The sequence below is a fragment of the Pristiophorus japonicus genome, chromosome 3 (genome assembly GCF_044704955.1).
Source record: "Pristiophorus japonicus isolate sPriJap1 chromosome 3, sPriJap1.hap1, whole genome shotgun sequence".
In the NCBI taxonomy this organism is placed as follows: Eukaryota; Metazoa; Chordata; class Chondrichthyes; family Pristiophoridae; genus Pristiophorus; species Pristiophorus japonicus.
This window is the reverse complement of record NC_091979.1, coordinates 116,700,493-116,727,374: the sequence shown is the minus strand read 5'-3', so window position 1 is coordinate 116,727,374 and position 26,882 is coordinate 116,700,493. Positions and strand designations below refer to the sequence as shown.

At 44.4% G+C, this 26,882-nt stretch overlaps 1 protein-coding gene across 2 annotated transcripts in view; it reads right to left on the bottom strand.

Moving 5' to 3' along the window:
* The window catches only part of scrn3 (secernin 3), a 48,278-nt gene that overhangs the window by 17,497 nt on the left and 3,899 nt on the right, over positions 1 to 26,882 (bottom strand). For both annotated transcript variants that reach the window (XM_070875742.1, XM_070875741.1), the window contains exons 4-6: positions 15,476 to 15,675; positions 10,030 to 10,242; positions 5,693 to 5,855 (exon numbers count right to left, since the gene is read on the bottom strand). In XM_070875742.1, coding sequence (XP_070731843.1) covers positions 5,693 to 5,855; positions 10,030 to 10,242; positions 15,476 to 15,675 — 576 coding nt within the window. The remainder of the gene's footprint in view (positions 1 to 5,692; positions 5,856 to 10,029; positions 10,243 to 15,475; positions 15,676 to 26,882) is intronic.

The window sequence follows — 26,882 nt, the reverse complement described above, 5'->3', positions numbered from 1 at the left end:
AGTACAAAAGTTCAGCAGAGGAGGACAAAGGGTTTAATTAGGAGGGGGAAAATAGAGTATGAGAGGAAGCTTGCTGGGAACATAAAAACTGACTGCAAAAGCTTCTATAGATATGTGAAGAGAAAAAGATTAGTGAAAACAAAAGTAGGTCCCTTGCAGTCAGATTCAGGTGAATTTATAATGGGGAACAAAGAAATGGCGGACCAGTTAAACAAATACTTTGGTTGTGTCTTCACGAAGGAAGACACAAATAACCTTCTGGAAATACTATGGGACCAAGGGTCTAGTGCGAAGGAGGAACTGAAGGAAATCCTTACTAGGCGGGAAATTGTGTTAGGGAAATTGATGGGATTGAAGGCCGATAAATCCCCGGGGCCTGATAGTTTGCATCCCAGAGTACTTAAGGAAGTAGCCCTAGAAATAGTGGATGCATTGGTGATCATTTTCCAACAGTCTATCGACTCCGGATCGGTTCCTATGGACTGGAGGGTAGCTAATGTAACACCACTTTTTAAGAAAGGAGGGAAGAGAGAAAACACGCAATTATAGACCGGTTAGCCTGGCATCAGTAGTGGGGAAAATGTTGGAATCAATTATTAAAGATGAAATAGCAGCACATTTAGAAAGCAGTGACGGGATCGGTCCAAGTCAGCATGGATTTATGAAAGGGAAATCCTGCTTGACAAATCTTCTAGAATTCTTTGAGGATGTAACTAGTAGAGTGGACAAGGGAGAACCAGTGGATGTGGTGTATTTGGACTTTCAAAAGGCTTTTGACAAGGTCCCACACAAAAGAGATTGGTGTGCAAAATTAAAGCACATGGTATTGGGGGTAAAGCACATGGTACTGACGTGGATAGAGAACTGGTTGGCAGACAGGAAGCAGAGAGTCAGGATAAACGGGTCCTTTTCAGAATGGCAGGCAATGACTAGTGGGGTGCCGCAGGGCTCAGTGCTGGGACCCCAGCTATTTACAATATACATTAATGATTTAGATGAGGGAATTGAGTGTAATATCTCCAAGTTTGCAGATGACACTAAGCTGGATGGCGGCGAGAGCTGTAAGGAGGAGGCTAAAAGGCTGCAGGCTGACTTGGACAGGTTAGGTAAGTGGGCAAACGCATAGCAGATGCAGCATAATGTGGATAAATGTGAGGTTATCCACTTTTGGTGGCAAAAACACGAAGGCAGGATATTATCTGAATGGCGGCAGATTAGGAAAAGGGGAGATGCAGCGAAACCTGGGTGTCATGGTACATCAGTCATTGAAAGTTGGCATGCAGGTACAGCAAACGGTGAAGAAGGCAAATGGCATCATGTTGGCCTTCATATCTCGGGGATTTGAGTATAGGAGCAGGGAGGTCTTACTGCAGTTGTACAGGGCCTTAGTGAAGCCTCACCTGGAATATTATGTTCAGTTTTGGTCTCCTAATCTGAGGAAGGACATTCTTGCTATTGAGGGAGTGCAGCGAAGGTTCACCAGACTGATTTCCAGGATGGCAGGACTGACATATGAGGAGAGACTGGATCGACTGGGCCTGTATTCACTGGAGTTTAGAAGAATGAAAGGGGATCTCATAGAAACATATAAAATTCTGACGGGACTGGATAGGTTCGATGCAGGAAGAATGTTCCCGATGTTGGGGAAGTACAGAACCAGAGGACATAGTCTAAGGATAAGGGGTAAGCCATTTAGGACTGAGATGAGGAGAAACTTCTTCACTCAGAGTTGTTAACCTGTGGAATTCCCTACCACAGAGAGCTGTTGATGCCAGTTCATTGGATATATTCAAGAGTGAGTTAGATATGGCCCTTACGGCTAAAGGGATCAAGGGATATGGAGAGAAAGCAGGAAAGGGGTACTGAGGTGAATGATCAGCCATAATCTTATTGAATGGTGATACAGGCTCAAAGGGTCAAATGGTCTACTCCTGCACCTATTTTTTATGTTTCTATGTTTCTATCTAAGTCCTGCTACAACTGTGCAGGGCGTTGGTGAGACCATACCTGGAGCACTGCGTACAGTTTTGGTCTCCCTATTTAAGGAGGGATATACTTGCATTGAGAGGTCGATTCTTGAGATGAAGGGGTTGTCTTCTGAAGAAAGGTTGAGCAGGTTGGGCCTATACTCATTGGAGTTTAGAAGAATGAGAGATGATCTTATTGAAACGTGTACGTTTCTGAGGGGGCTTGACAGGGTAGTTACAGAGAGGATGTTTCCCCTCGTGGGGGAATCTAGAACTAGGGGGCATAGTTTCAGAATAAGGGGTCACCCATTTAAAACGGAAATGAGAAGGAATTTCTTCTGAGGGTCGTGAATCTTTGGAATTTTCTACCCCAGAGAGCTGCGGAGGCTGGGTCATTAAATATATTTAAGGTGGAGATAGAGACAGATTTTTGAACGATAAGGGAGTCAAGAGTTATGAGGAGCGGGCAGGGAAGTGGAGTTGAGGCCAAGATCAGATCAGCCATGATCTTATTGAATGGCGGAGCAGGCTCGAGGGGTCAAATCTGGGCATGGTGCCGGAGGATTGGAGGACTGATAATGCTTAAGAAGGGAGAAAAAGACAGGCCGAGTAATTACAGGTCTCTCAGCTTAACCTCAATGATGGGAAAATTATTGGAAAAAATCCTGAAGGACAGAATAAATCTGCATTTGGAAAGGCAAGGATTAATTAGGGACAGTAGCACGGATTTTTAAGGGAAGATCGTGTCTGGCTAACCCGATTGAATTTTTTGAGGAGGTAACCAAGAGGATCGATGAGAGTAGTGCGTACGATATAGTATATATGGACTTTAGCAAAGCTTTTGATAAGGTCCCACATGATAGACTGGTCATGAAAGTTAAAGCCCATGGGATAAAGGACAAAGAACATAAGAACATAAGAATTAGGAACAGGAGTCGGCCATCTAGCCCCTCGAGCCTGCTCCGCCATTCAACAAGATCATGGCTGATCTGGCCGTGGACTCAGCTCCACTTACCTGCCCGCTCCCCATAACCCTCAATTCCCTTATTGGTTAAAAATCTATCTGTGACTTGAATACATTCAATGAGCTAGCCTCAACTGCTTCCTTGGGCCGAGAATTTCACAGATTCACAACCCTCTGGGAGAAGAAATTCCTTCTCAACTCGGTTTTAAATTGGCTCCCCCGTATTTTGAGGCTGTGCCCCCTAGTTCTCGTCTCCCCGACCAGTGGAAACAACCTCTCTGCCTCCATCTTGTCTATCCCTTTCATTATTTTAAATGTTTCTATAAGATCACCCCTCATCCTTCTGAACTCCAACGAGTAAAGACCCAGTCTACTCAATCTATCATCATAAGGTAACCCCCTCATCTCCGGAATCAGCCTCGTGAATCGCCTCTGTACCCCCTCCAAAGCTAGTATATCTTCCTTAAATAAGGTGACCAAAACTGCACGCAGTACTCCAGGTGCGGCCTCACCAATACCCTATACAGTTGCAGAAGGACCTCCCTGCTTTTGTACTCCATCCCTCTCGCAATGAGTCAAGTTGGATCCAAAATTGGCTTGGAGGAAGGAAGCAAAGGGTAATGATTGATGGATGTTTTTATGACTGGAAGGATGTTTCCAGTGGGGTTCCATAGGGCTCAGTACTGGGACCCTTGCTTTTTGTGGTATAGATCAACAATTTAGATTTGAATATAGGAATTATGATTAAGAAGTTTGCAGATGACACTAAAATTGGCTGTGTGGTTGATAATGAAGAGGAAAGTCATGGGCTGTTGGAGGATATCAATCTACTGGTCAGGTGGGCAGAGCAGTGGCAAATGGAATTTAATTCAGAGAAGTGTGAGGTGATGAACTTTGGAAGGGCTAATAAGGAAAGGGTATACACATTAAGCAGTAAGCCACTTAATAGTGTAGATGAACAAAGGGACCTTGGAGTGCTTGTCCACAGATCCCTGAAAGTAGCAGACCAGGTGGATAAGGTGGTTAAGAAGGCATACGGAATGCTTGCCTGTATTGTCCAAGGCATAGAATATAAGAGCAGGGAGGTTATGCTTAAATTGTATAATACTTTGGTTAGGCCACAGCTGAGTATTGCGTGCAGTTCTGGTCACCGTATTATAGGAAGGACGTGATTGCACTAGAGAGGGTGCAGAGGAGATTTACTAGGATGCTGCCTGGAATGGAGAATCTTCGTTATGAGGACAGATTGGATAGGCTGGGTTTGTTCTCATTGGAACAGAGGAGATTGAGAGGAGGCCTCATTGAGCTGTACAAAATATTGAGGGGCCTGGACATAGTGGATAGTAAGGGGCTATTTCCATTGGTGGAGGGGTCTATTACGAGGGGGTTGATGGAAGGTTTAGAGGGGATTTGAGGAGGAGCTTCTTTACGCAGAGGGTTGTGGGGATCTGGAACTCGTTGCCTGGAAGAGTGGTGAATGCAGAAACCCTCACTACTTTTAAGAGATGGCTGGATGGGCAGTTAAAGTGCAGTAACCTGCAGAGTTATGGACCTATAGCTGGTAATTGGGATTAGACTGGATGACCTTTTGTTGGAGGGAGCAGATATAATGGTAAGTACTGCAGGGAATAGAATACGGCCAGGGTGATCTCCTGGACGAGTTTCAATCGCCTGGATGGGTTGGAGAGGAATTTTCCCAGATTTCTTCTCCCTAAATTGGCCTGGGTTTTTAAATCTGGTTTTTGCCTCTCCCAGGAGATCACATGGCTCCGGTTGGGGTGGAGTGTAGAATGTGTTAGTATAAGGGGTGTCGCAGTTGTGGTGAGGCAGATTGGTTGGATTGGGTGCTTTTTGCCTTTCCGTCATTATTCACAGGTTTATATGTATCCTTTAGGGCTGCTGACCAAGGGCCGTGTGGCTCTTTGTCGGCCAGCACGGACACAATGGGCCGGAATGGCCTCCTTCTGCGCTGTAAATTTCTATGTTTCTAAATGGCCTACTCCTGCTCCTATTTCTTATGTTCTTATGTATTAACCCTTCTAGATTGTCAATCCACTGACCTCTAAATCACTGAAACCCTTACAACTAAAACACTTGACACAGACGTCTAAGATGCTGACCTATAAAACTCTTAAGAGACTCACCTCTAAAAGACTGAGGTACTAAAATAGTTAAAAAATAGTTCACTAAAAATACTGGAATTGATATCTCTCAATCTAAAACACAATGGAAACTACTATCAAGTGAATTACCAACAACGGTGAAAAAGGAACAATTTAATGGAACAAGCTAACAAACTAATACTATTAGCCTTGCCCTTCACCAATCCACTCTACGTGGCAGTGACGTCACTCCTGAATTTCTTTCTCAGTGTTCAGTATTCAGCTCACACTCTGACTTGGACTTGCCTTCAGGCTCGCTTTCTCTGCTCTCACTGGTTCTCTGCCTCCAGTTCTCCCGCTTTAATCTAATTGGCCTCTCACACTGTTTCCCCTCAGGCTTGCTCTCTCCACTCTCAGTGACTCTCTCCCGCTTTTATCTGTAGGTCTCTCGCACTGTTTCCTCTCAGGCTCACTCTCTCCCCTCTCACTCTTAAGAATTTTTTATCTGTTTTTTTTCTTTGTGGCTGTACAGATTTGATTTTTGCAACTTTTTTTTTTTAAGTTTAATTTTGCCTGATCATTAGTAGACAACAAGTGTTAACACTAAAGATAAAATTAAATGAATGGCTTGTACAATAGAAGTGTCACATGCTCTTTACCGCTCAGGATAAGGAGTTCCTGTAAAGAAATGAATGCAATGTAGGCTGTTGTCCATGGGTAGAATGGAGGCCATGCTCCCTGTTGTCATAAAGCCACCCTCCATATTAATGCCACTCTCTTTGTCCCGTAGAATATTCATCATGGTTTCAATTCTAATGTTTCCTATTATAAAGCACAAACATAACATAAACTCAACTTCCATGTTTAAAAACAAAATAAGTAATGATAAAGGCAGAAGCCAGAGTATTGTAACTATCTGACAAACACTTCATAACAAAAATTATTGAAAAATAGACAGCCTACTATTATTTACAAGCTTTCAGGAATCAATTCTTGCATCTGCTGGTTCTTAAAATTACAACTTCATGGCATTAGAATAAGATAACGAATTAGTCACTAACTGTTGCATTAAATCATGCAATGTGGAAGAGTTTTAAAGTAAAAAAAGAACTTGCATTTATATAGCACCTTTAGGACCAAGGAGGCTAATCTTGCCAATCTCCTGCCCGTCCAACTCTTCTCTCTCTCCCCCCCCCCCCCCCCAAAAGCGTTGACCCTGTGGACACAGGCAGCGGGGCAGCCATCACCGATCCCCTCCGAATCTCCCTCCAGAACATCCGTTCGCTTGCGAACAAGGCCCTTCCCATCCATGAGCTTATCGTGGATGATGGCATCGACATCATGGCCCTGACAGAAACCAGGTTGAGGGCCGTTGACTCCTTACTCTTAAATGAAGCCTCCCCGCCTGGCTATACCTTCCACCACTTGCCCGCTCAAACCACCGTGGTGGTGGTGTGGCTCTCATCAGCAAATCACACCTTGGTCTGTCCCCTGACTTCTCTGACACTTTCTCCTCCTTTCAGCACCTCGCCCTATTCGTTATCTATATCGTTACTTCTGGTGTCCCCCAAGGATCTTCCCTTGGCCCCCTCTTATTTATCATCTATGTGCTGACCCCTGGCGATATCACCCGAAAACATGGAGTCAGTTTGCACATGTACACTGACGACACCCAGCTCTACCTCTCCATCATTTCTCTCGACCCCTGCTTGGTATGTAAACTGTCAGATTGCTTGTCCGGCATCCAGTACTGGATGAGCAGAAATATTCTCCAACTAAATATTGGGAAAACCGAAGCCATTATCTTTGGTCCTCACCACAAATTGCGTTCCCTAACCACTGACTCCATCCCTCTCCCTGGCATCAATCTGAGGGTGAACAAGACTGTTCGCAACCTAGGTGTCATATTTGACCCTGAATTGAGTTTCCAGCCACATATCCGCAGCATAACTAAAACCGCCTTTTTCCACCTCCGTAACATTGCCCGCCTCCGCCCCTGCCTCAGGTCTTCTGCTGCTGAAACCTTCATTCATGCCTTTGTTATCTCTAGACTTGACTACTCCAACTCACTCCTGGCCGGCCTCCCACATTCTACACTCCGCAAACTTGAGGTCATCCAAAACTCAGCAGCCCTTGTACGAACTTGCACCAAGTCACGATCATCCATCACCCCAGTGCTTTCTGACCTACATTGGCTCCCAGTTAAACAATGCCTTGATTTCAACATTCTCATCCTTGTTTACAAATCACTCCATGGCCTTGCCCCATCTATCTCTGTAATCTTTTTCAGCCTCACAATCCCACAAGTCTCTTGAACATCCTTCATTATAACTGCTCAATCATCAGTGGCCATGCCTTCAGCTTTTTGGGCCCCAAGCTCTAGAACTCCCTCCCTAAATCTCTCTGCCTCTCTACCTCATTTCCTCCTTTAAGATGATCCTTAAAACCTACCTCTTTAAATAAGCTTTTGGTCATCTGCCTTAATTTCTTCTTTTGTGGCTCAGTATCAAATTTATGTTTTGTCTTGTAACACTGTTGTGAAGCGCCTTGGGATGTTTTACTATGTTAAAGGTGCTGTATAAATAAGTTATTATTCCACCCCTCTCACCTCTCATTTAAAATTATCATTCTCTGCCGCTCACCCAAGTACCATAAAAATGTTATTACCGATATTTCTTCACTACTTTCCTCCCTCAGCCTCTGCACCGAATGACTTCTCATCCTCGGGTGCTTTCAACATCCATCTCAATTCATCATGCTCTCTCTCCTCTGAGTTCACTAGCCTCCTATCCTCCCTTAATCTCTTCCTCCATGTATAAACTCTCCAACCCATATTCACAGCGACCCCCTTGACCTTGCCATCTCTCGTGACATCGCTACTCCCATTGTGTCAATCATAGATAAGGCTATCTCTGACCACTTCCTCGTATCGCTCTCCACCCACACCACCCCTTCGCCCCTCCCCCAACCCTACCTCCCACTGTGTCCATCCCTGGAAAAAACTCTCTCCCAACTCTCTTACAACTGCACTTATGAACTCCCACTTGTCTAGCCTTTGGCCCTCCATTCACCATGACATTTCTGCAGCTGCCGATCTGCTCAATTATACCCTCACCACCACCTTTGATGCCCTAGTCCCTGTTTTTAAAAAAAAAACTCTCTCTCTCATCCTGACCGTTCCCTCTGGTACAGCCCTGATCCTCGCTCCCTTAAATCCAAGGGACGCAGACTTGAACGGATATGGCGGACAACTGGTTTAGCCATTCACCACCAGATATAGTTGGACCACATAAAGCACTATTGGGTCCTGCTCTCGTCTGCCAAAATCGCTCACTATTCCAGAATCATTCTATTCTCCACTACAAACTGCCTCTTTAAACCTCTCTCCCCAGTCTCCACCCTCACCTCCGACAATTTAAGTGTGAGGAGCTCATGGACTTCTTTGTCTCTATAAAATTGAGACCATCCGTTTGGTGACCTCTGCCTCTTCCCTTCCTTCCCCTAGCTCACCGGGCCAAACTTCCTCTAATGATCCCCCCTGCCCTAGCCCAGAGCTCACATCTTTCTCCAGCTTCTCTCCAATCTCCTCATGACCTCTCCGAGCTCATCTTATCCAGGAGACCCACTTCCTGCTCCCTTGACTCTATTTCTACCAAACTGCTGACCACCCAACTTCCTTTTCTGGCTCCCATGTTAGCTGACTCAGGTACTGTCCCCCTTCCCTCAAATCTGCTGTTATCACCCCTCTCAAAATACAAACCTTTGACCCCTCCATCCTTGCAAACTACCGCCCCATCTCCAACCTCCCTTTCCTCTCCAAAGTCCTTAAACGTGTTGTCGCCTCCCAAATCCATGCCTATCTTTCCTGGATTTCCATGTTTGAATCCTTCCAATACGGATTCCACGCCTGCCACAGTACCAAAACGGCTTTCAAAGTCACAAATGATATCCTTTGTGACTGTGACAAAGGCAAACTATCCTTCCTCGTCCTTCTTGACATGTCTGCAGCCATTGACGCAGTTGACCACTCTATCCTTCTCCAACGCCTCTCCACCATCACCCAGCTGGGTGGGACTGCATTTGCCTGGTTCCATTCTTATCTATCTAACTGTAGCCAGAGAATCATCTGCAACGACTTCTCTTCCCGCCCTGGGTCCCCTCCTATTTCACATCTACATGTTGCCCCTTGCCAAAAACAGTGTCAGTTTCCATATGTACGTTGATGACACCCAGCTCTACCTCAATACCACTTCTCTCGACCCCTCCACGGTCTCTAAATTGTCAGACTGCTTGGCCGGCATCCAGTACTGGATGAGCAGAAATGTTCTCCAATTGAATATAGGAAGACCAAAGCCATTGTTTTCAGTCACTGCCACAAACTCCGTTCCCTTGCCACTGACTCCATCCCTCGCCCAACTTCTGTCTGAGGCTGAACCAGACTGTTTGCAACCACTTATTTCCACCTCCGTAACATCACCCGTCTCCACCCTTGCCTCAGCTCATCCACTGCTGAAGCCCTCATCCATGCCTTTGTTACCTCTAGACTTGACTATTCCAACGTACTCCTGGCTAGCCTCCCACATTCTACCCTACGTAAACTAGAGGTGATCCAAAACTCGTCTGCCTGTGTACTAACTTGCACCAAGTCCCGCTCACCCATCACCCTTGTGCTTGCTGACCTCCACTTAAGCAACACTTCGATTTCAAAATTCTCATCCTTATTTTTAAATCCCTCCATGGCCTCGCCCCTCCCTATCTCTGTAATCTCCTCCAGCCCCATAACCCCCCCCCGAGATGTTTGCGCTCCTCTAATTCTGCCCTCTTGAGCATCCCTGATTATAATTGCTCAACCATTGGTGGCCGTGCCTTCTGCTGCCTCAGCCCCAAGCTCTGGAACTCACTCAATTAGAAGAATGTTTGTTAAGAGAATATATTAATTAACTAATCTATGTATGATTGCCCTATTTCAATGTTAATTTTCTTGTTTGTTAATTACCTTTATGCTTATTAAGAAGCTGGAGGCCAGTACAATATCGATTACCAGATTCATTCATTCTAGCAGTGTCCTGATAGGAATACACAGCAGTGAAATTGAACTCTATTTTACCATCCCACCAGCCTTGACTCTTTGCGTAACTCCTCATTTCTGGGTGCTCTTTATTAATCTTCGTTGTTATGGAAAGCTGGTTGGAAATATTCCGCACCCCTTCTAAGTATAAAAACAAAAGGACGTACATGATTCACAAATTATGCATGTTTTCATTGTTTACTGTTAATTATTAATTTTATAACATTCTAAAAGCCTAGCAAAATAAATGTCACAGTTAACATTACTTTCCAATGCCTATTTTATAATTATGACCGTAGATCTAATAATCAATAAATTATTATTATGACATCCTTACAAAAATCAACAACATCTACAAATATAGAGTTGCTGACTTTGCTCCTTTTTGTGGGTTGAGTTTTTCTGCTTTCCTTTCATCAATTTCTGGGCAGCGGCACAAAATTGGACAGAGATGTTCTCTGCTGGGTCCCCGTTTATTGGATTTTCCACTGATACACTTCTATATACCCGCCAAATACGATCTGAAGAAATTTAATAATATTTAATGTATGAATTACACCAGACTAACAGAGACACCTGTTAACTGCTACTAGCAACAGATGGTGGGGGAAGAGACAATATTGGTTACCGGATTATATTTAATAATCCAGAAAGCCTGTGCAATTGATTGCAGGCCAATTGACTGCATAAGCATGGGGAAAGGAACTTTGAACTGCGAGCGGTTTTGAGCAGGCAGGAAACAGGGTGAATGTCAAACCCGCCCGCGTCATCAGTTTGATGACAAAGAGGAGGATATACTACTGCTGAAACCCCTTCTCAGGCTGCTAGAGCCAAATACCAGCTTACTGACAATACCGTCTCCCAAGTCCCCATCCACACATAAGAACATAAAAAATAGGAGCAGGAGTAGGCCATACGGCCCCTCGAGCCTGCTCCGCCATTTAATACGACCTTGGCTGATCCGATCATGGACTCAGGTCCTCTTTCCTGTCCGCTCCCCATAACCCCTTATCGGTTAAGAAACTGTCTATCTCTGTCTTAAATTTATTCAATGTCCCAGCTTCCACAGCTCTCTGAGGCAGTGAATTCCACAGATCCACAACCCTCTGAGAAAATAAATTTCTCCTTATCTTAGTTTTAAATGGACGGCCCCTTATTTCAAGATTATGCTCCCTAGTTCTAGTCTCCCCCATCAGTGGAAACATTCTCTCTGCATCCACCTTGTCAAGCCCTCATAATCTTATACGTTTCGATAAGATCACTTCTCAATCTTCTGAATTCCAATGAGTAGAGGCACTCAACCTTTCCTCATAAGTCAACCCCCTTATCTCCGAAATCAACCTAGTGAACCTTCCCTGAACTGCCTCCAAAGCAAGTATATCCTTTTGTAAATATGGAAACCAAAACTACACGCTGTATTCCAGGTGTGACCTCACCAATACCCTGTATAACTGTAGCAAGACTTCCCTGCTTTTATACTCCATCCCCTTTGCAATAAAGGCCACGATTCCATTGGCCTTCCTGATCACTTGCTGTACCTGCATACTAACCTTTTGTGTTTCATGCACAAGTACCCCCAGGTCCCGCTGTACTGCAGCACTTTGCAATGCATTTAAATAATAACTTGTTCTTTGATTTTTTTTTGCCAAAGTGCATGACCTCAGACTTTCCAACATTATACCCCACCTGCCAAATTTTTGCCCACTCACTTAGCCTGCCTATGTCCTTTTGCAGATTTTCTGTGTCCTCCTCACACATTGCTTTACCTCCCATCTTTGTATCGTCAGCAAACTTGGCTACGTTACACTCAGTCCCTTCTTCCAAGTCATTAATATAGATTGTAAATAGTTGGGGTTACAGCAATGATCCCTGCAGCACTCCACTAGTTACTGATTGCCAACCCAAGAATGAACCATTTATCCCGACTCTCTGGCTAACGAACAGAAAACAATCTTCTATCCATGCTAATATATTACCCCCAACCCCATGAACTTTTATCTTGTGCAGTAACCTTTTATGTGGCACCTTGTCAAATGCTTTCTGGAAGTCCAAATACACCACGTGGACTGGTTCCCCTTTATTCACCCTGTTCGTTACATCCTCAAAGAATTCCAGCAAATTTGTCAAACATGACTTCCCCTTCATAAATCCATGCTGACTCTGCCTGACCGAATTATGCTTTTCCAAATGTCCTGCTACTGCTTCTTTAATAATGGACTCCAACATTTTCCCAACCACAGATGTTAGGCTAACTGGTCTATAGTTTCCTGCTTTTTGTCTGCCTCCTTTTTTAAATAGGGGCATTACATTGCAGTTTTCTAATCTGCTGGGACCTCCCCAGAATCCAGGGAATTTTGGTAAATTACCACCAATGCATCCACTGTCGCTGCCGCTACTTCTCTTAAGACCCTAGGATGCAAGCCATCAGGTCCAGGGGATTTATCCACCTTTAGTTCCATTATCTTACTGAGTACCACTTCCTTAGTGATTGTGATTGTGTTAAGTTCCTCCCCCCATAGCCCCTTGACTATCCACTGTTGGGATATTGTTAGTGTCCTCTACCGTTAAGACTGATACAAAATTCAGAGTTTCTGTCATCTCCATGTTGCCCATTACTAATTCCCCAGTCTTGTCCTCTAAGGGACCAACATTTACTTTAGCCACTCTTCCTTTTTATATACCTATAGAAACTTTTGTTATCTGTTTTTATATTTTGTGCTAGTTTACTTTCATAGTCTATCTTCCCTTTCTTAATCATTTTTGTAATCATTCTTTGCTGGCTTTTAAAAGCTTTCCAATCTTTTGTCCTCCTACTAGTTTTGGCCACTTTATAGGCCCTTGTTTTTATTTGGATACCGTTCTTTATTTCTTTAGTTAGCCACAGATGGCTATCTTTTCTCTTACACCCTTTCCTCCTTACTGGAATATATTTTTCTTGAGAGTTGTGAAATATCTCCTTAAATGTACACCACTGTTCATCAACCATCCTACACGTTAATCATATGAATAGTCCTCTGCACATAATCATGCTGTGACCAAATACACCTGCACTGCCTTCTGCTCCCACGACTCCAATACCAAGGATTTCATTCTTACCACCTGCTAACACATTATCCAACACCTTAAAAATGATGTCTGTATGTGCCTAATCTTTCCATCCCCCACCACCCCAATTTAGACAAGAGCTCATGTAGTAGCAACAAGCCACAGGGGGAGAATACAGCTGGCAAGTCAGCAAGAATCCACAAGATGAGGTTTTGCCTCACTATGACTGAGAAGTGAGAAACTGTGGGATGAGAACAAGATAGCGATAAAGAAATCGGAGATAAATGTAACAAGCAAGGCAGCACCGGAACAATGGAGAGAAATCATGGGTACAAAGTTCACAAAAAAGCAGCTACTATATTGAACTTCACATAGTGATTAAAAACAATTGCAGGACAACTGGTGGCATCAAGAGCAAATTCTGTTCTGCTGCTAATGGCATTTTGAGTTTGGCTGGCAATTGATTTTTTTTAAATTGAGAGATGAGTATTATTTTATTTATCGGCTCTTAACTAAATATTTCTCCTGTTTTTTTTCCCCTAGAGTAACATTTAACAAGATTACTTTATTGCAAAAGTTCTGATACACATCATTTAAATCATCTTTAAAGCAATTAACTGTAAGATGTCAGCTGTATCATAACTTAATTCAGCAACTGCAGCTGTTTTCAGTTTTAGTTTAAAAAGGAAATGCTTATTGACACTGGCCCTGAATTTGCGGTCGGAGGCGAATCTCCAGAGTACGTCGCCGACCCACAAAACATCTACGAATTTACCTCCCGGCTGCAAAGCTATGGAAAGTTCTGGTCTTGAGCCTCCATGTGTATATTTGCGTAAAAGCCCACGGATCCCAAGGACGCAAACAGTTGGGAAGTATCCCTGGGATCACGTGAGCCGGGTCTTCCAATGAAAAAGGAGGATTCCATTGCAGTCCTTTTTGAACGGAATCCCCTAATGACATGCAATGGAATCCTCAAATAATTAAACAATTTTAATAAATATAAAATGTTCTGATTTTCAAATTTAATTAAAAGTCCCTTCATTGCACCAGATACAATAAAAATAACTTTAAACATTTTAATCCGTGTCAATATTTGCATAAACTCATTTTAAGTGTTTGTCCATCTTTATTTTTTTAAATTATAACATTTTAATTTAAGATTTATAATAAGCCTTACGCTGGTGAAAGCAGGTCCAATGCCTGCTTTAACCAGCTGTAAGAGTTTCGTAGGCAATTGCTGGGCAAATAGCCCAACTCTGCGCCAGCGAAACTGATTTTCCAGTCAGTTTGTGTGATCGGTCAATGATAGATTGCAAGTTCTGGGTCGTGTGCGAAAATCCGGAACTTGCAGGGTCTTTCAGAAGGATTACGATGGCATAAGCAGAGTGCACGCCGTCGAAGACACTAAATTCTGGCCCAAAATCAGATTGATAACATAATGTAAAAGCAAACTAATGCGAATGCTGGAATCTGAAATAAAAACAGAATATGCAGGAAATACTCAGCAGGTCAGGCAGCATCTGTGGAGAGGGAAACAGAGTTAACATTTCAGGTCGATGACCCTTCGTCAAACCCATTGATAATATAGTGACGCGGAATTTGCAGTTGTAATGACAGCGAAACTGCCAGCACTCGCCATCATTACTGTGTAAAATTGACAGCATCATCTGGCATCCGCACATGCGCAGTTAAATGCGGAAATCCGGAAGTTGCTACCAGTGATACCTTGCTCCTCAGGGTGTGCTTTTGCAGATACAATCAACACCGAATCAGTGATATGACATGAACTTCCAACTTTCTACTCACTATTCTCGCTGTAAAAATCAACAAAAATGTTAAGCCTTGTTTAATCAGGAGTAACTGAATTTTTAATGGCATACTAAGTCATAATTACTGCTGAACAACCTCTTTGGTCCTGAACAAATATGGCATCTCATTCCATGAAAAACATTTTAAAATTGCATGATTTTTAATATAATTTTAAAAATTATGTTTGTTTATGATATCAGTTTCTCCCTTAATCCCAAGTGTATGTCCCAATTTTTATTTTGCTTTCTGTAAAATGATTAAAATGTGAATTATATTCCATGCTTTTTACTTCCTGCTTTGCTATCTGAGAATTCTTCAATCCAATTGACCAATTAGTCTCCCTGCTGCCTACCCTGTTGCTGAATGCCACAGATCCCCTATAGAAGCTGCCAAATTCAAAGTGATGTTGGAATAGAGGACATCTACGTTCTAGAGCCCACTATTTCTTTTTTCGAAATCAGCGGTGAGCATCATCCCTTTGCTGCGGAATTGCAAAATCTGCACAAATATCTGTACGTACCTTCAACTTTTTCTGCTGCCCAGTATTTACCAACAGTTTCTAAAACCCAGGCTTCCTTCTTGTCAGCAATCAAAAAGCTGTTGTGATAGGTAAATGTAACTTCATCTTCCATACAATTTCCACCCTGTCCATGTTTCTCCAGCAGATCAGCAAGGGTGTCAACTGCCTCCTCGGCTGTTTCAGATCGTTCAAGGCCAAGTCTAGAACAATGTTCAGAACCCAAATGTAATTATTTCTCAAAGATAAATTATGCTTATATGTCCTAATAATCTTAACATCCAAGATTCAAAACAGTCTATACCATAATAATGTGATGTATGAATATTCTGAAAAGACCATGAGATTTTAAATGGGTTCAAATAGCAAACAAAGAAATTATGACAAAATGCCAATTTTCTGTATTTTATGTTATACAATTTTTAAATAACTTGAGTGAAAATAAAAGCAATTGTTCCCTATCAAACTTCAAAATGGAGATAGGAGCCTGTTTGTCTGAGAGATACAGTCCAGGTTGTTTGATCATAAATTAGTCAAGATACAAAAGGCCAGAAATTGGGCATTGACAGAAACCTACCGATGTCACCACGGCCTCAGGTTTAGGCCGCTGAAAATGGCCGCCGCGCTACTGGGCAGAAATTTGCACTGGAGGCTGGAGATTTGTAGAGCAGTGCTAACTTATCGTGTAACGCTCTCCTGGTGGCATTAGTGGAGGCATCCAACCCAAAGTTCCTGTCCAGGAGCGGCATCGCAGCTTCTTACAGCCTCTGGGAACGAGGCTGTGGAGTTTACAATGAATTGTGGGCAATTAAAGGGGTAATGCATTCAGAACTAATAAAAATTTAAATCAAGTGAAAAAAATGCATTTTTCAGTCCTTACTGCCTTTAAAAAAACATTAACATTAAAAAGATGTTCCAACTAGGAATCTTCAGTTCCCTTCCGAACCTCAAAAAATGGGGAAAGCACTACAATAACAACTTGTATTTCTATAGCGCCTTTAATGTAGTAAAATGTCCCAAGGCAATTCACAAGACTGTTATAAGGTTAAAACAAAAATTGACACCGAGCCACATAAGATAAAATTACGGCAATGGCCAAAAGTCTGGTCAAAGAGGTTTTAAGGTGCGTCTTAAAGGAAAAAAGAGATATAGAGAGGCAGAGTGGGTTAGGGAGGGAGTTCCAGAGCTTAGGACCCAGACAGCTGAAGGCATGGCCATCGACAGTTGAGTAGTCATAATCAGGGATGCTATCTCGGGGGGATTTGTGAGGCTGAAGGAGATTACAGAGATAGGGAGGGGCGAGGCCATGGAGGGATTTGTAAACATGGATGAGAATTTTGAAATCAAGACATTGCTTAACCAGGAGCCAATGTTGGTCAGTGAGCACAGGGGTGATGGGTGAACGGGACTTGGTATGTGTTAGGACGCGGGCTGCTGCGTTTTGGATGACCTCAAGCTTACGTAGGGTAGAATGTAGAAGGCCAGCCAGGAGTGTGTTGGATTAGTCAAGTCTAGGAGGTAACAAAGGCATGGATGAGGGTTTCAGCAGCAGATGAGCTGAGGCAAGGGTGGAGACGTGCAATGCTACGGAAGTGGAAATAGACAGTTTTAGTTATGCCACGGATATGTGGCTGGAAGCTCATTTCAGGGTCAAATATGACCCCTAGGTTGCAAACAGTCTGGTTCGGCCTCAGACAGATGCTAGGGAGAGGGATGGAATCGGTGTCTAGGGAATGCAGTTTGTGGCGGGGACCAAAGACAATGGCTTCGGTCTCGCACGCACCACTCCAGCTTTGTGCCACAGGAGCCAGGAGGCCCTCCAGAGTGGATGAAGGACCAAATCATTGAGGTCATCATTGCCAGCAGTGTCACCCTCACCTCCTGGCTCCAGTGTCCATAGACGCTTCATGACTTCAGACCACTGGCCAAGGTTAGTGAATGCATCTTCAAAAGCCGTCTCCTATCAACTGAATCACTAGCCTCACACACTTCTCAATGCCTGACTCCCCCTGCCAACCACTCACCTACCAACAACCTGTACCAATAACGACGCACATCATCCATTCCTAGCCTCACCTCACCTCCTTGGAGGAGACAGTGCAAGCCATTCTTGGCAGAGGCATGGCTGAGCCCTTGGCCAGTGGTGGGGCAGAAAGGATACAAGATGCTGGCATCCTCATATGTTATCCTCCTTCTCGCATGCACCTCATGCTTTCCGGCCCTCCTCTCACAACTCCACCGTTGTGCCTTCCTCATTTCACACTCCCATAAAATGCAGCCTGCCCACCCAGTGGTTGGCCAAGAGGGAGGAGAGTGAAGAAGAAACACCGTCACTCAATTTAACACTCCCAGCCACAAGCTCCGCAAGTTCGACCAGCAAGGCCATTTGCAGCGTCTCCCACTGAAAGTCAACAGCCTTCCACCAGCCATGCTATTGGGGTAGCACTTTGTGACATTAGTAGGATAGGTAAAGGCACAAAGACATGATAGCATAGTGGTTAAATTATGGGACTAATAATCCAGAGGCCTGGACTAATAATCCAGTAGACGCGAGTTCAAATCCCAACGTGGCAGCTGTGGAATTTAAATTCAGTTAATTGAATAAATCTGGAATTAAAAGCTAGTATCGGTAATGGTGACCATGAAACTACTGGATAGTCGTAAAAGCCCATCTGGTTCACTAATGTCCTTCAGAGAAGGAAATTTGCCGTCCTTACCTGGTCTGGCCTATATGTGACTCCAGACCCTCAGCAATATGGTTGATGCTCAATTACACTTGGAAATGGCCTAGCAAGCCGCTCAGCTGTATACAACACTACAAAAAATAATAAAAATAAAACCGGATGAACCACCCAGCTTCGGACACGACAACAGCACGTGCAGCCCAGGTGACCCTGCAAAATTGGAAGAGTTGTCCCACAGACTAGTCAAGCAACAGCCTGACACAGTCATACTCATAGAATCATACCTTTCCGCCAATGTTCCAGACTCCTCCATCACCAACCCTGGGTATGTCTTGACCCACCAGAGGTGGCTATAGAGTCGGGAGGGAGTGGCCCTGGGAGTCTTCAACATTGACTCTGGACCCCATGAAGTCTCATGGCTTCAAGCATGGGCAATGCCTGCAGATTACCATCTACCGTCCTCTCTCAGCTGATGAGTCAGCACTCCTGCATGTTGAACATCACTTGGAAGAAGCACTGAGGGTAGCAAGGGCACATAATACTCTGGGTGGGGGACTTCAATGTCCATCACCAAGAGTGGCTCGATACCACCACTACTGACCGAGACCTGAAGGACACAGCTGCCAGACTGGGCCTGCAGCAGGTGGTGAGAGAACCAACACAAGGGAAAAACCTACTTGACCTCGTCCTCGCAGATGCATCTGTCCTTCACAGCATTGGTGGCAGTGATCACCACATAGTCAATGTGGCGACAAAGTCCATCTTTACACCGAAGACACCCTCCATCGTGTTGTGTGGCAGCACCACCGTGCTAAATGGGATAGATTCAGAACAGATCTAGCAGCTCAAAACTGGGAATCCATGAGGCACTATGGGCCATCAGCTGCAGCAGAATTGTATTCCACCACAATCTGTAACCTCATGGCCTGGCATATCCCTCACTCTAGCATTACCATCAAGCCTGGGGACCAACCTTTTTAAAGAAGTTACAAAGTTGATGGATGAGGAAAGCCCAATAGACATTGTCTACTTAGATTTCCAAAAAGCCTTTGTCAAAGGTACCTCACAAGAGGCATCTCCATAAGATCGAAGTCTCTGGTATTAGTGGAAATATATTGAGCTGGATACAGAACTGGCTAGCAGGACGCAGGCAAAGATTAGTTATAGATGGATTAGGATCTGTTTTGAGACCGGTCATCAGTGGCGTCCTGCAGGGATCAGTGTTGGGACCGCTGCTTTTTACTATTTTTATTCGTAATCTGGATTCAGGGGTTGATGGCACAATTTACAAATTTGCAGATGATACCAAGATCTGTGCGAATGCTAGAACTGTAGAAGATGCTCATCTGCTTAATGTGTTAGGAGATTGGGCTCATGACTGGACAATGACGTATAACTTAGGTAAGTGCAATGTTCTGCATGTGGGCAGGGCAAATGCTCAACATTCATACACCCTCCAGGGAAAGGCATTAAAGATGGTGGAGATAGAAAGAGATTTGGGCATTCCAATGCATACATCCTTAAAGGTACATGAGCAATACCGTGCAGCAATAGCAAATAGGGTGTTGGGGTGTATCTATCGGACAATTGAGTATAAGACAAGAGGTACTGTTTTAATAAGAACATAAGAATTAGGAACAGGAGTAGGCCATCTAGCCCCTCGAGAGTGCTCCACCATTCAACAAGATCATGGCTGATCTGGCCGTGGACTCAGCTTCACTTACCCGCCCGCTCCCCGTAACCCTTAATGGTTAAAAATCTATCTATCTGTCATTTGAATACATTCAACGAGCTCGCCTCAACTGCTTCCTTGGGCAGAGAATTCCACAGATTCACAATCCTCTGGGAGAAGAAATTCCTTCTCAACTCGGTTTTAAATTGGCTCCCCCGTATTTTGAGGCTGTGCCCCCTAGTTCTAGTCTCCCTGACCAGTGGAAACAACCTCTCTGCCTCTATCTTGTCTATCCCTTTCATTATTTTAAATGTTTCTATAAGATCACCCCTCATCCTTCTAAACTCCAACGAGTAAAGACCCAGTCTATTCAATCTATCATCATAAGGTAACCCCCTCATCTCCGGAATCAGCCTAGTGAATCGTCTCTGTACCCCCTCCAACTTGGAATACTGTGTCCAGTTTTGGTTTCCTCACATGGTGGGTGATATTGAGGCTCTGGAAAGGGTGCAGAAGAGGGCCACTGGACTAATTCCAAGTCTAAAGCATCTTAGTTTAAAAGAGTTGGGACTCTTTACCTTAGAGCAGCCTAGACTTAGGGGGGGATATGATTGAGGTTTATAAGATAATGAAGGGAATAGAGAGTGTTCTAGCTGACCGTTTATTTTAATTAAATAGGTTAGGCAGGACCAAGGGGCACAAATTTAAGTTGTTTAAGGCTAAATCTAGGTTAGATGTCAGGAGGTGGTTCTTTTCAGAGAATAGTAGACCTCAGGAACAAGCTGTCCTCTCATGTGGTGGATGCAGACTCACTGAATTCCTTCAAGCAAAAGTTGGATTTGTTTCTGGCTGTGGCGGAGATTAACTCTTACAGAAGGTTGGTACTGCAGGGAATATAATGGCCAGAGTGATCTGCTGGACTAGTTTCGATCGCCTAGATGGGTCAGAGATGAATTTCCCAGAGTTTTTTATCCCAAATTGGCATGGATTTTTAAAATCTGTTTTTTTGCCTCTCCCAGAAGATCATATGGTTTTGGGTGGGGTGGAATGTATATATTGTGATACACAAGGTAGCGCAATTGTGTGGGACAGGCTTGATGCACCAGATGGTCTTTACCCGTCCATCATTTTTTGTATGATCGTAACCCTGGTTCAATGAGGAGTGCAGAAGAGCATGCCAGGAGCAGCACCAAGCATACCTAAAAATGAGGTACCAACCTGGGGAATCTGTCAAACAAGACTTCATGCATGCTAAATAGCAACTAACAACTAACAGGAAGAGGAAGCTCTATGAATATCCCCATCCTCAAAGATGGCAGAGCTTAACACGCAAGTGCAAAATACAAGGCTGAAGCATTTGCAACCATCTTCAGCCAGAAGTGCCAAGTGGATGATCCATATCGGCCTCCTCCTGAGGTCCCCATCATCACAGAAGCCAGTCTTCAGCCAATTCAATTCACTCCACGTGATATCAAGATGCGGCTGAGTGACTGGATACAGCAAAGGCTATGGGCCCCGACAAATTCCGAGCTGTCGTGCTGAAGACTTGTGCTCCAGAACTAGCCGTGCCTCTAGCTTAGCTGTTCCAGTACAGCTAGAACACTGGCATCTACCCGACAATGTGGAAAACTGCCCAGGTATGTCCTGTCCACAAAAAGCAGGACAAATCCAATCCAGCCAATTACCGCCCCATCAGTCTACTCTCAATCATCAGCAAAGTGATGGAAAGTGTCATTGACAGTGCCATCAAGCAGCACATACTCACCAATAACCTGCTCACCAATGCCCAGTTTGGGTTCCGCCAGGATCACTCGGCTCCAGACATCATTACAGCTTTGGTCCAAACATGGACAAAAGAGCTGAATTTCAGAGGTGAGATGAGAGTGACTGCCATTGACATCAAAGCAGCATTTGACCGAGTGTTGCATTAAGGAGCCCTAGTAAAATTGAAGTCAATGGGAATCAGGGGAAAAACTCTCCACTGGCTGGAGTCATACCTAGCACAAAGGAAGATGGTTGTGGTGGTTGGAGGTCAATCATCCCAGCCCTAAGACATCGCTGCAGGAGTTCCTCAGAGCAGTGACCTAGGCCTAACCATCTTCAGCTGCTTCATCAATGACCTTCCCTCCATCATACGTTCAGAAGTGGAGATGTTCCCTGATGATTGCAGTGTTCAATTCCATTTGCAACTCCTCAGAAAATGAAGCAGTCCATGCCCGTATACAGCAAGACCTGGACGTCATTCAGACTTGGACTGATTCGCTCCACATAAGTGCCAGGCAATAACTGTTTCCAACAAGCGAGAGTCTAACCAACTCCTCTTGATATTCAACGGCATTACCATTACCGAATCCCCCACCATCAACATCCTGGGGGGGGTCACCATTGTCCAGAAACTTAACTGGACTAGCCACATAAATACTGTAGCAACAAGTGCAGGTCAGAAGCTGGGTATTCTGCAGCGAGTGTCTCACCTCCTGACTCCCCAAAGCCTTTCCACCACCTACAATGCACAAGTCAGGAGTGTGATGGAATATACTCCACTTGCCTGGATGAGTGCAGCTCCAACAACACTCAAGAAGCTCGACACTATCCAGTACAAAGCAGCCACCACTTTCAACATTCACTCCCTCCACCACCGGCGCACCGTGGCTGCAGTGTGTACCATCTATAAGATGCACAGCAGCAACTCACCACGGCTTCTTCAGCAGCACCTCCCAAACTCACGACCACTACTACCTAGAAGAACAAGGGCAGCAGGCGCATGGGAGTACCATCACCTGCAAATGCCCTTCCAAGTTACACATCATCCTGATTGGAAATATATCGTTGTTTCTTTATCGTCGCTGGGTCAAAATCCTGGAACTCCCTCCCTAACAGCACTGTGGGAGTACCTTCACCACAAGAACTGCAGCGGTTCAAGGTGACTCACCACCACCTTCTCAGGGGCAATTAGGGATAGGCAATAAATGCTGGCCTTGCCAGCGATGCCCACATCTCGGAACAATTTTTTTTTTTAAACGAAGGGAATGTATAAGGGTGATGAGTTGATTTCATATTGGATTGAAAAATTGGATTGGAAAGTTTGCATGGTGGTGACTTTTGTTTCAGCATTGTGGCCAAGACGATGCTGTGATGGTCAGTAACAGAGGGGAAGGCAAGGTGTGGGGCTAACGTTGAAAGGGGAATTGGGGTTGTGGTCACTGGGAACTGGAAGCAATACGGTGGAGGAGGATTTCCTGGAATGCATAAGGGATGGTTTTCTAGACCAATATGTCGAGGAACCAACTAGGGGGGAGGCCATCTTAGACTGGGTGTTGTGTAATGAGAGAGGATTAATTAGCAATCTCATTGTGCGAGGCCCCTTGGGGAAGAGTGACCATAATATGGTGGAATTCTGCATTAGGATGGAGAATGAAACAGTTAATTCAGAGACCATGGTCCAGAACTTAAAGAAGGGTAACTTTGAAGGTATGAGGCATGAATTGGCTAAGATAGATTGGCTAATGATACTTAAGGGGTTGACTGTGGATGGGCAATGGCAGACATTTAGAGACCGCATGGATGAATTACAACAATTGTACATTCCTGTCTGGCGTAAAAATAAAAAAGGGAAGGTGGCTCAACCGTGGCTATCTAGGGAAATCAGGGATAGTATTAAAGCCAAGGAAATGGCATACAAATTGGCCAGAAATAGCAGCGAACCTGGGGACTGGGAGAAATTTAGAACTCAGCAGAGGAGGACAAAGGGTTTGATTAGGGCAGGGAAAATGGAGTACGAGAAGAAGCTTGCAGGGAACATTAAGGCGGATTGCAAAAGTTTCTATAGGTATGTAAAGAGAAAAAGGTTAGTAAAGACAAACGTAGGTCCCCTGCAGTCAGAATCAGGGGAAGTTATAACGGGGAACAAAGAAATGGCAGACCAATTGAACAAGTACTTTGGTTCGGTATTCACTAAGGAGGATACAAACAACCTTCCGGATATAAAAGTGGTCAGAGAGTCTATTAAGGAGGAGAAACTGAGGGAAATCTTTATTAGTCGGGAAATTGTGTTGGGGAAATTGATGGGATTGAAGGCCGATAAATCCCCAGGGCCTGATGGACTGCATCCCAGAGTACTTAAGGAGGTGGCCTTGGAAATAGCGGATGCATTGACAGTCATTTTCCAACATTCCATTGACTCTGGATCAGTTCCTATCGAGTGGAGGGTAGCCAATGTAACCCCACTTTTTAAAAAAGGAGGGAGAGAGAAAGCAGGGAATTATAGACCGGTCAGCCTGACCTCAGTGGTGGGTAAAATGATGGAATCAATTATTAAGGATGTCATAGCAGTGCATTTGGAAAATGGTGACATGATAGGTCCAAGTCAGCATGGATTTGTGAAAGGGAGATCATGCTTGACAAATCTTCTGGAATTTTTTGAGGATGTTTCCAATAAAGTGGACAAAGGAGTACCAGTTGATGTGGTATATTTGGACTTTCAGAAGGCTTTCGACAAGTCCCACACAGGAGATTAATGTGCAAAGTTAAAGCACATGGGATTGGGGGTAGTGTGCTGACGTGGATTGAGAACTGGTTGTCAGACAGGAAGCAAAGAGTAGGAGTAAATGGGTACTTTTCGGAATGGCAGGCAGTGACTAGTGGGGTACCGCAGGGTTCTGTGCTGGGGCCCCAGCTGTTTACATTGTACATTAATGATTTAGACGAGGGGATTAAATGTAGTATCTCCAAATTTGCGGATGACACTAAGTTGGGTGGCAGTGTGAGCTGCGGGGAGGATGCTATGAGGCTACAGAGTGACTTGGATAGGTTAGGTGAGTGGGCAAATGCGTGGCAGATGAAGTATAATGTGGATAAATGTGAGGTTATCCACTTTGGTGGTAAAAACAGAGAGACAGACTATTATCTGAATGGTGACAGATTAGGAAAAGGGAAGGTGCAACGAGACCTGGGTGTCATGGTACATCAGTCATTGAAGGTTGGCATGCAGGTACAGCAGGCGGTTAAGAAAGCAAATGGCATGTTGGCCTTCATAGCAAGGGGATTTGAGTACAGGGGCAGGGAGGTGTTGCTACAGTTCTACAGGGCCTTGGTGAGGCCACACCTGGAGTATTGTGTACAGTTTTGGTCTCCTAACTTGAGGAAGGACATTCTTGCTATTGAGGGAGTGCAGCCAAGATTCACCAGACTGATTCCCGGGATGGTGGGACTGACCTATCAAGAAAGACTGGATCAACTGGGCTTGTATTCACTGGAGTTCAGAAGAGTGAGAGGGGACCTCATAGAAACGTTTAAAATTCTGACGGGTTTGGACAGGTTGGATGCAGGAAGAATGTTCCCAATGTTGGGGAAGTCCAGAACCAGGGGTCACAGTCTAACGATAAGGGGTAAGCCATTTAGGACCGAGATAAGGAGAAACTTCTTCACCCAGAGAGTGGTGAACCTGTGGAATTCTCTACCACAGGAAGTAGTTGAGGCCAATTCACTAAATATATTCAAAAGGGAGTTAGATGAAGTCCTTACTACTCGGGGGATCAAGGGGTATGGCGTGAAAGCAGGAAGTGGGTACTGAAGTTTCATGTTCAGCCATGAACTCATTGAATGGCGGTGCAGGCTAGAAGGGCTGAATGGCCTGCTCCTGCACCTATTTTCTATGTTTCTATGTTTCTATCCCGGATATCCTGGCCAGAAAGGGGCTGTCTGCATCCCTCCTTCGTCTTCCTTCTCTTCCCTCTGCGAGCAGATGCTGTAAATCTGTAATGACAGCATAAAATGTTAGAAATACTCAGCAAGTCAGGCAGCATCTCGATCTGAGACGTGAACTCTTGTTTCTCTCTCCACGGATGTTGCCTGATCTGCTGAGTACTTGCAGCATTTTCTGTCTTCTCAGAGGCCTTCCAGTACCATCCGAGGCCTTTCAAGCATCCACCAGCACTCCCTAAACACTTAAAAAACTTGTTAACACGTATTGCAGCATGCCACTACTTCAATAAATTCAAAAAAGCCTGTCCAAAAGCTTAAACTTATCTGAAAGATGTGTGTGTTCCAAGGTGCTGACAGCATCTGTCAGGCTGCTTGCATGCTGGCTTTACCTGGCGTGCTTAGGGGACTCGGCGCTAGAGTCGAAGTTCGTTCTGGTGACGTTAAGTTGGCATTGGACACCGTAACCACAGCCCCATTTTTCTTTTCAGGGCGATGCTATTTACCAGCAGCGCTACCCGGATGATGAAAATGGAGGATTCCACGGGACCCGCCACCAGCTGGCATACACCACACTAACGGGTGCCGCTAAAGTAGGGAATTTCTCCCCCAGAGACCTTTTTCTAGGTACTAATCAAATTATATGTTGTCAAATTATGCCTGGACAAAGTGTTTCTCATTAGCAGAGAATGCAAATATGTCCTACCTCCGTGCCATTGAAATGTATTAATAACAGCTCAAATTCAGATGCCTTTGGGTCTGGAACATATGCTGGAAACTTTTCTCAATATCTTTGGTTCATTTTAGTACACTTTTGAAGCTGAATTCCTTGAGGTTGACATAGGAATAGTGTCACTCATATTATAATGCAACAACAACTTGCATTTATATACTGTCTTTAAAGTAGTAAAGCATCCCAAGGTGAGTTATCAAACAAAATCTGACACCGAGCCACATAAGGAAATATTAGGACAGTTGACCAAAAGCATGGTTAAAGAGATAGATTTTAAGGAACATCTTAAGAGGAGAAAGAGGTAGAGAGGCAGAGAGGTCTATGGTCTAGGCATCTGAATGTACAGCCACAAATAGTGGAGCGATTAAAATCAGGATGCACAATAGGCCAAAATTGGAGAAGCAGAGATCCTGGAGGGTTGTAGGGCTGGATGAGGTTAGAGATAGGAAAGGGTGATGCCCTGGAGGAATTTGAAGACAAGGATGAGAATTTTAAAATCAAGGTGTTGCGGGACCAGGAGCCGATGTAGATCAGCGTGCACAAGGGTGATGAGTGAATGGGACTTGGTGGGAGTTAGGATACGGGCAACAGAATGCAAGGTGGGAGGCTGGCTAAAAGAGC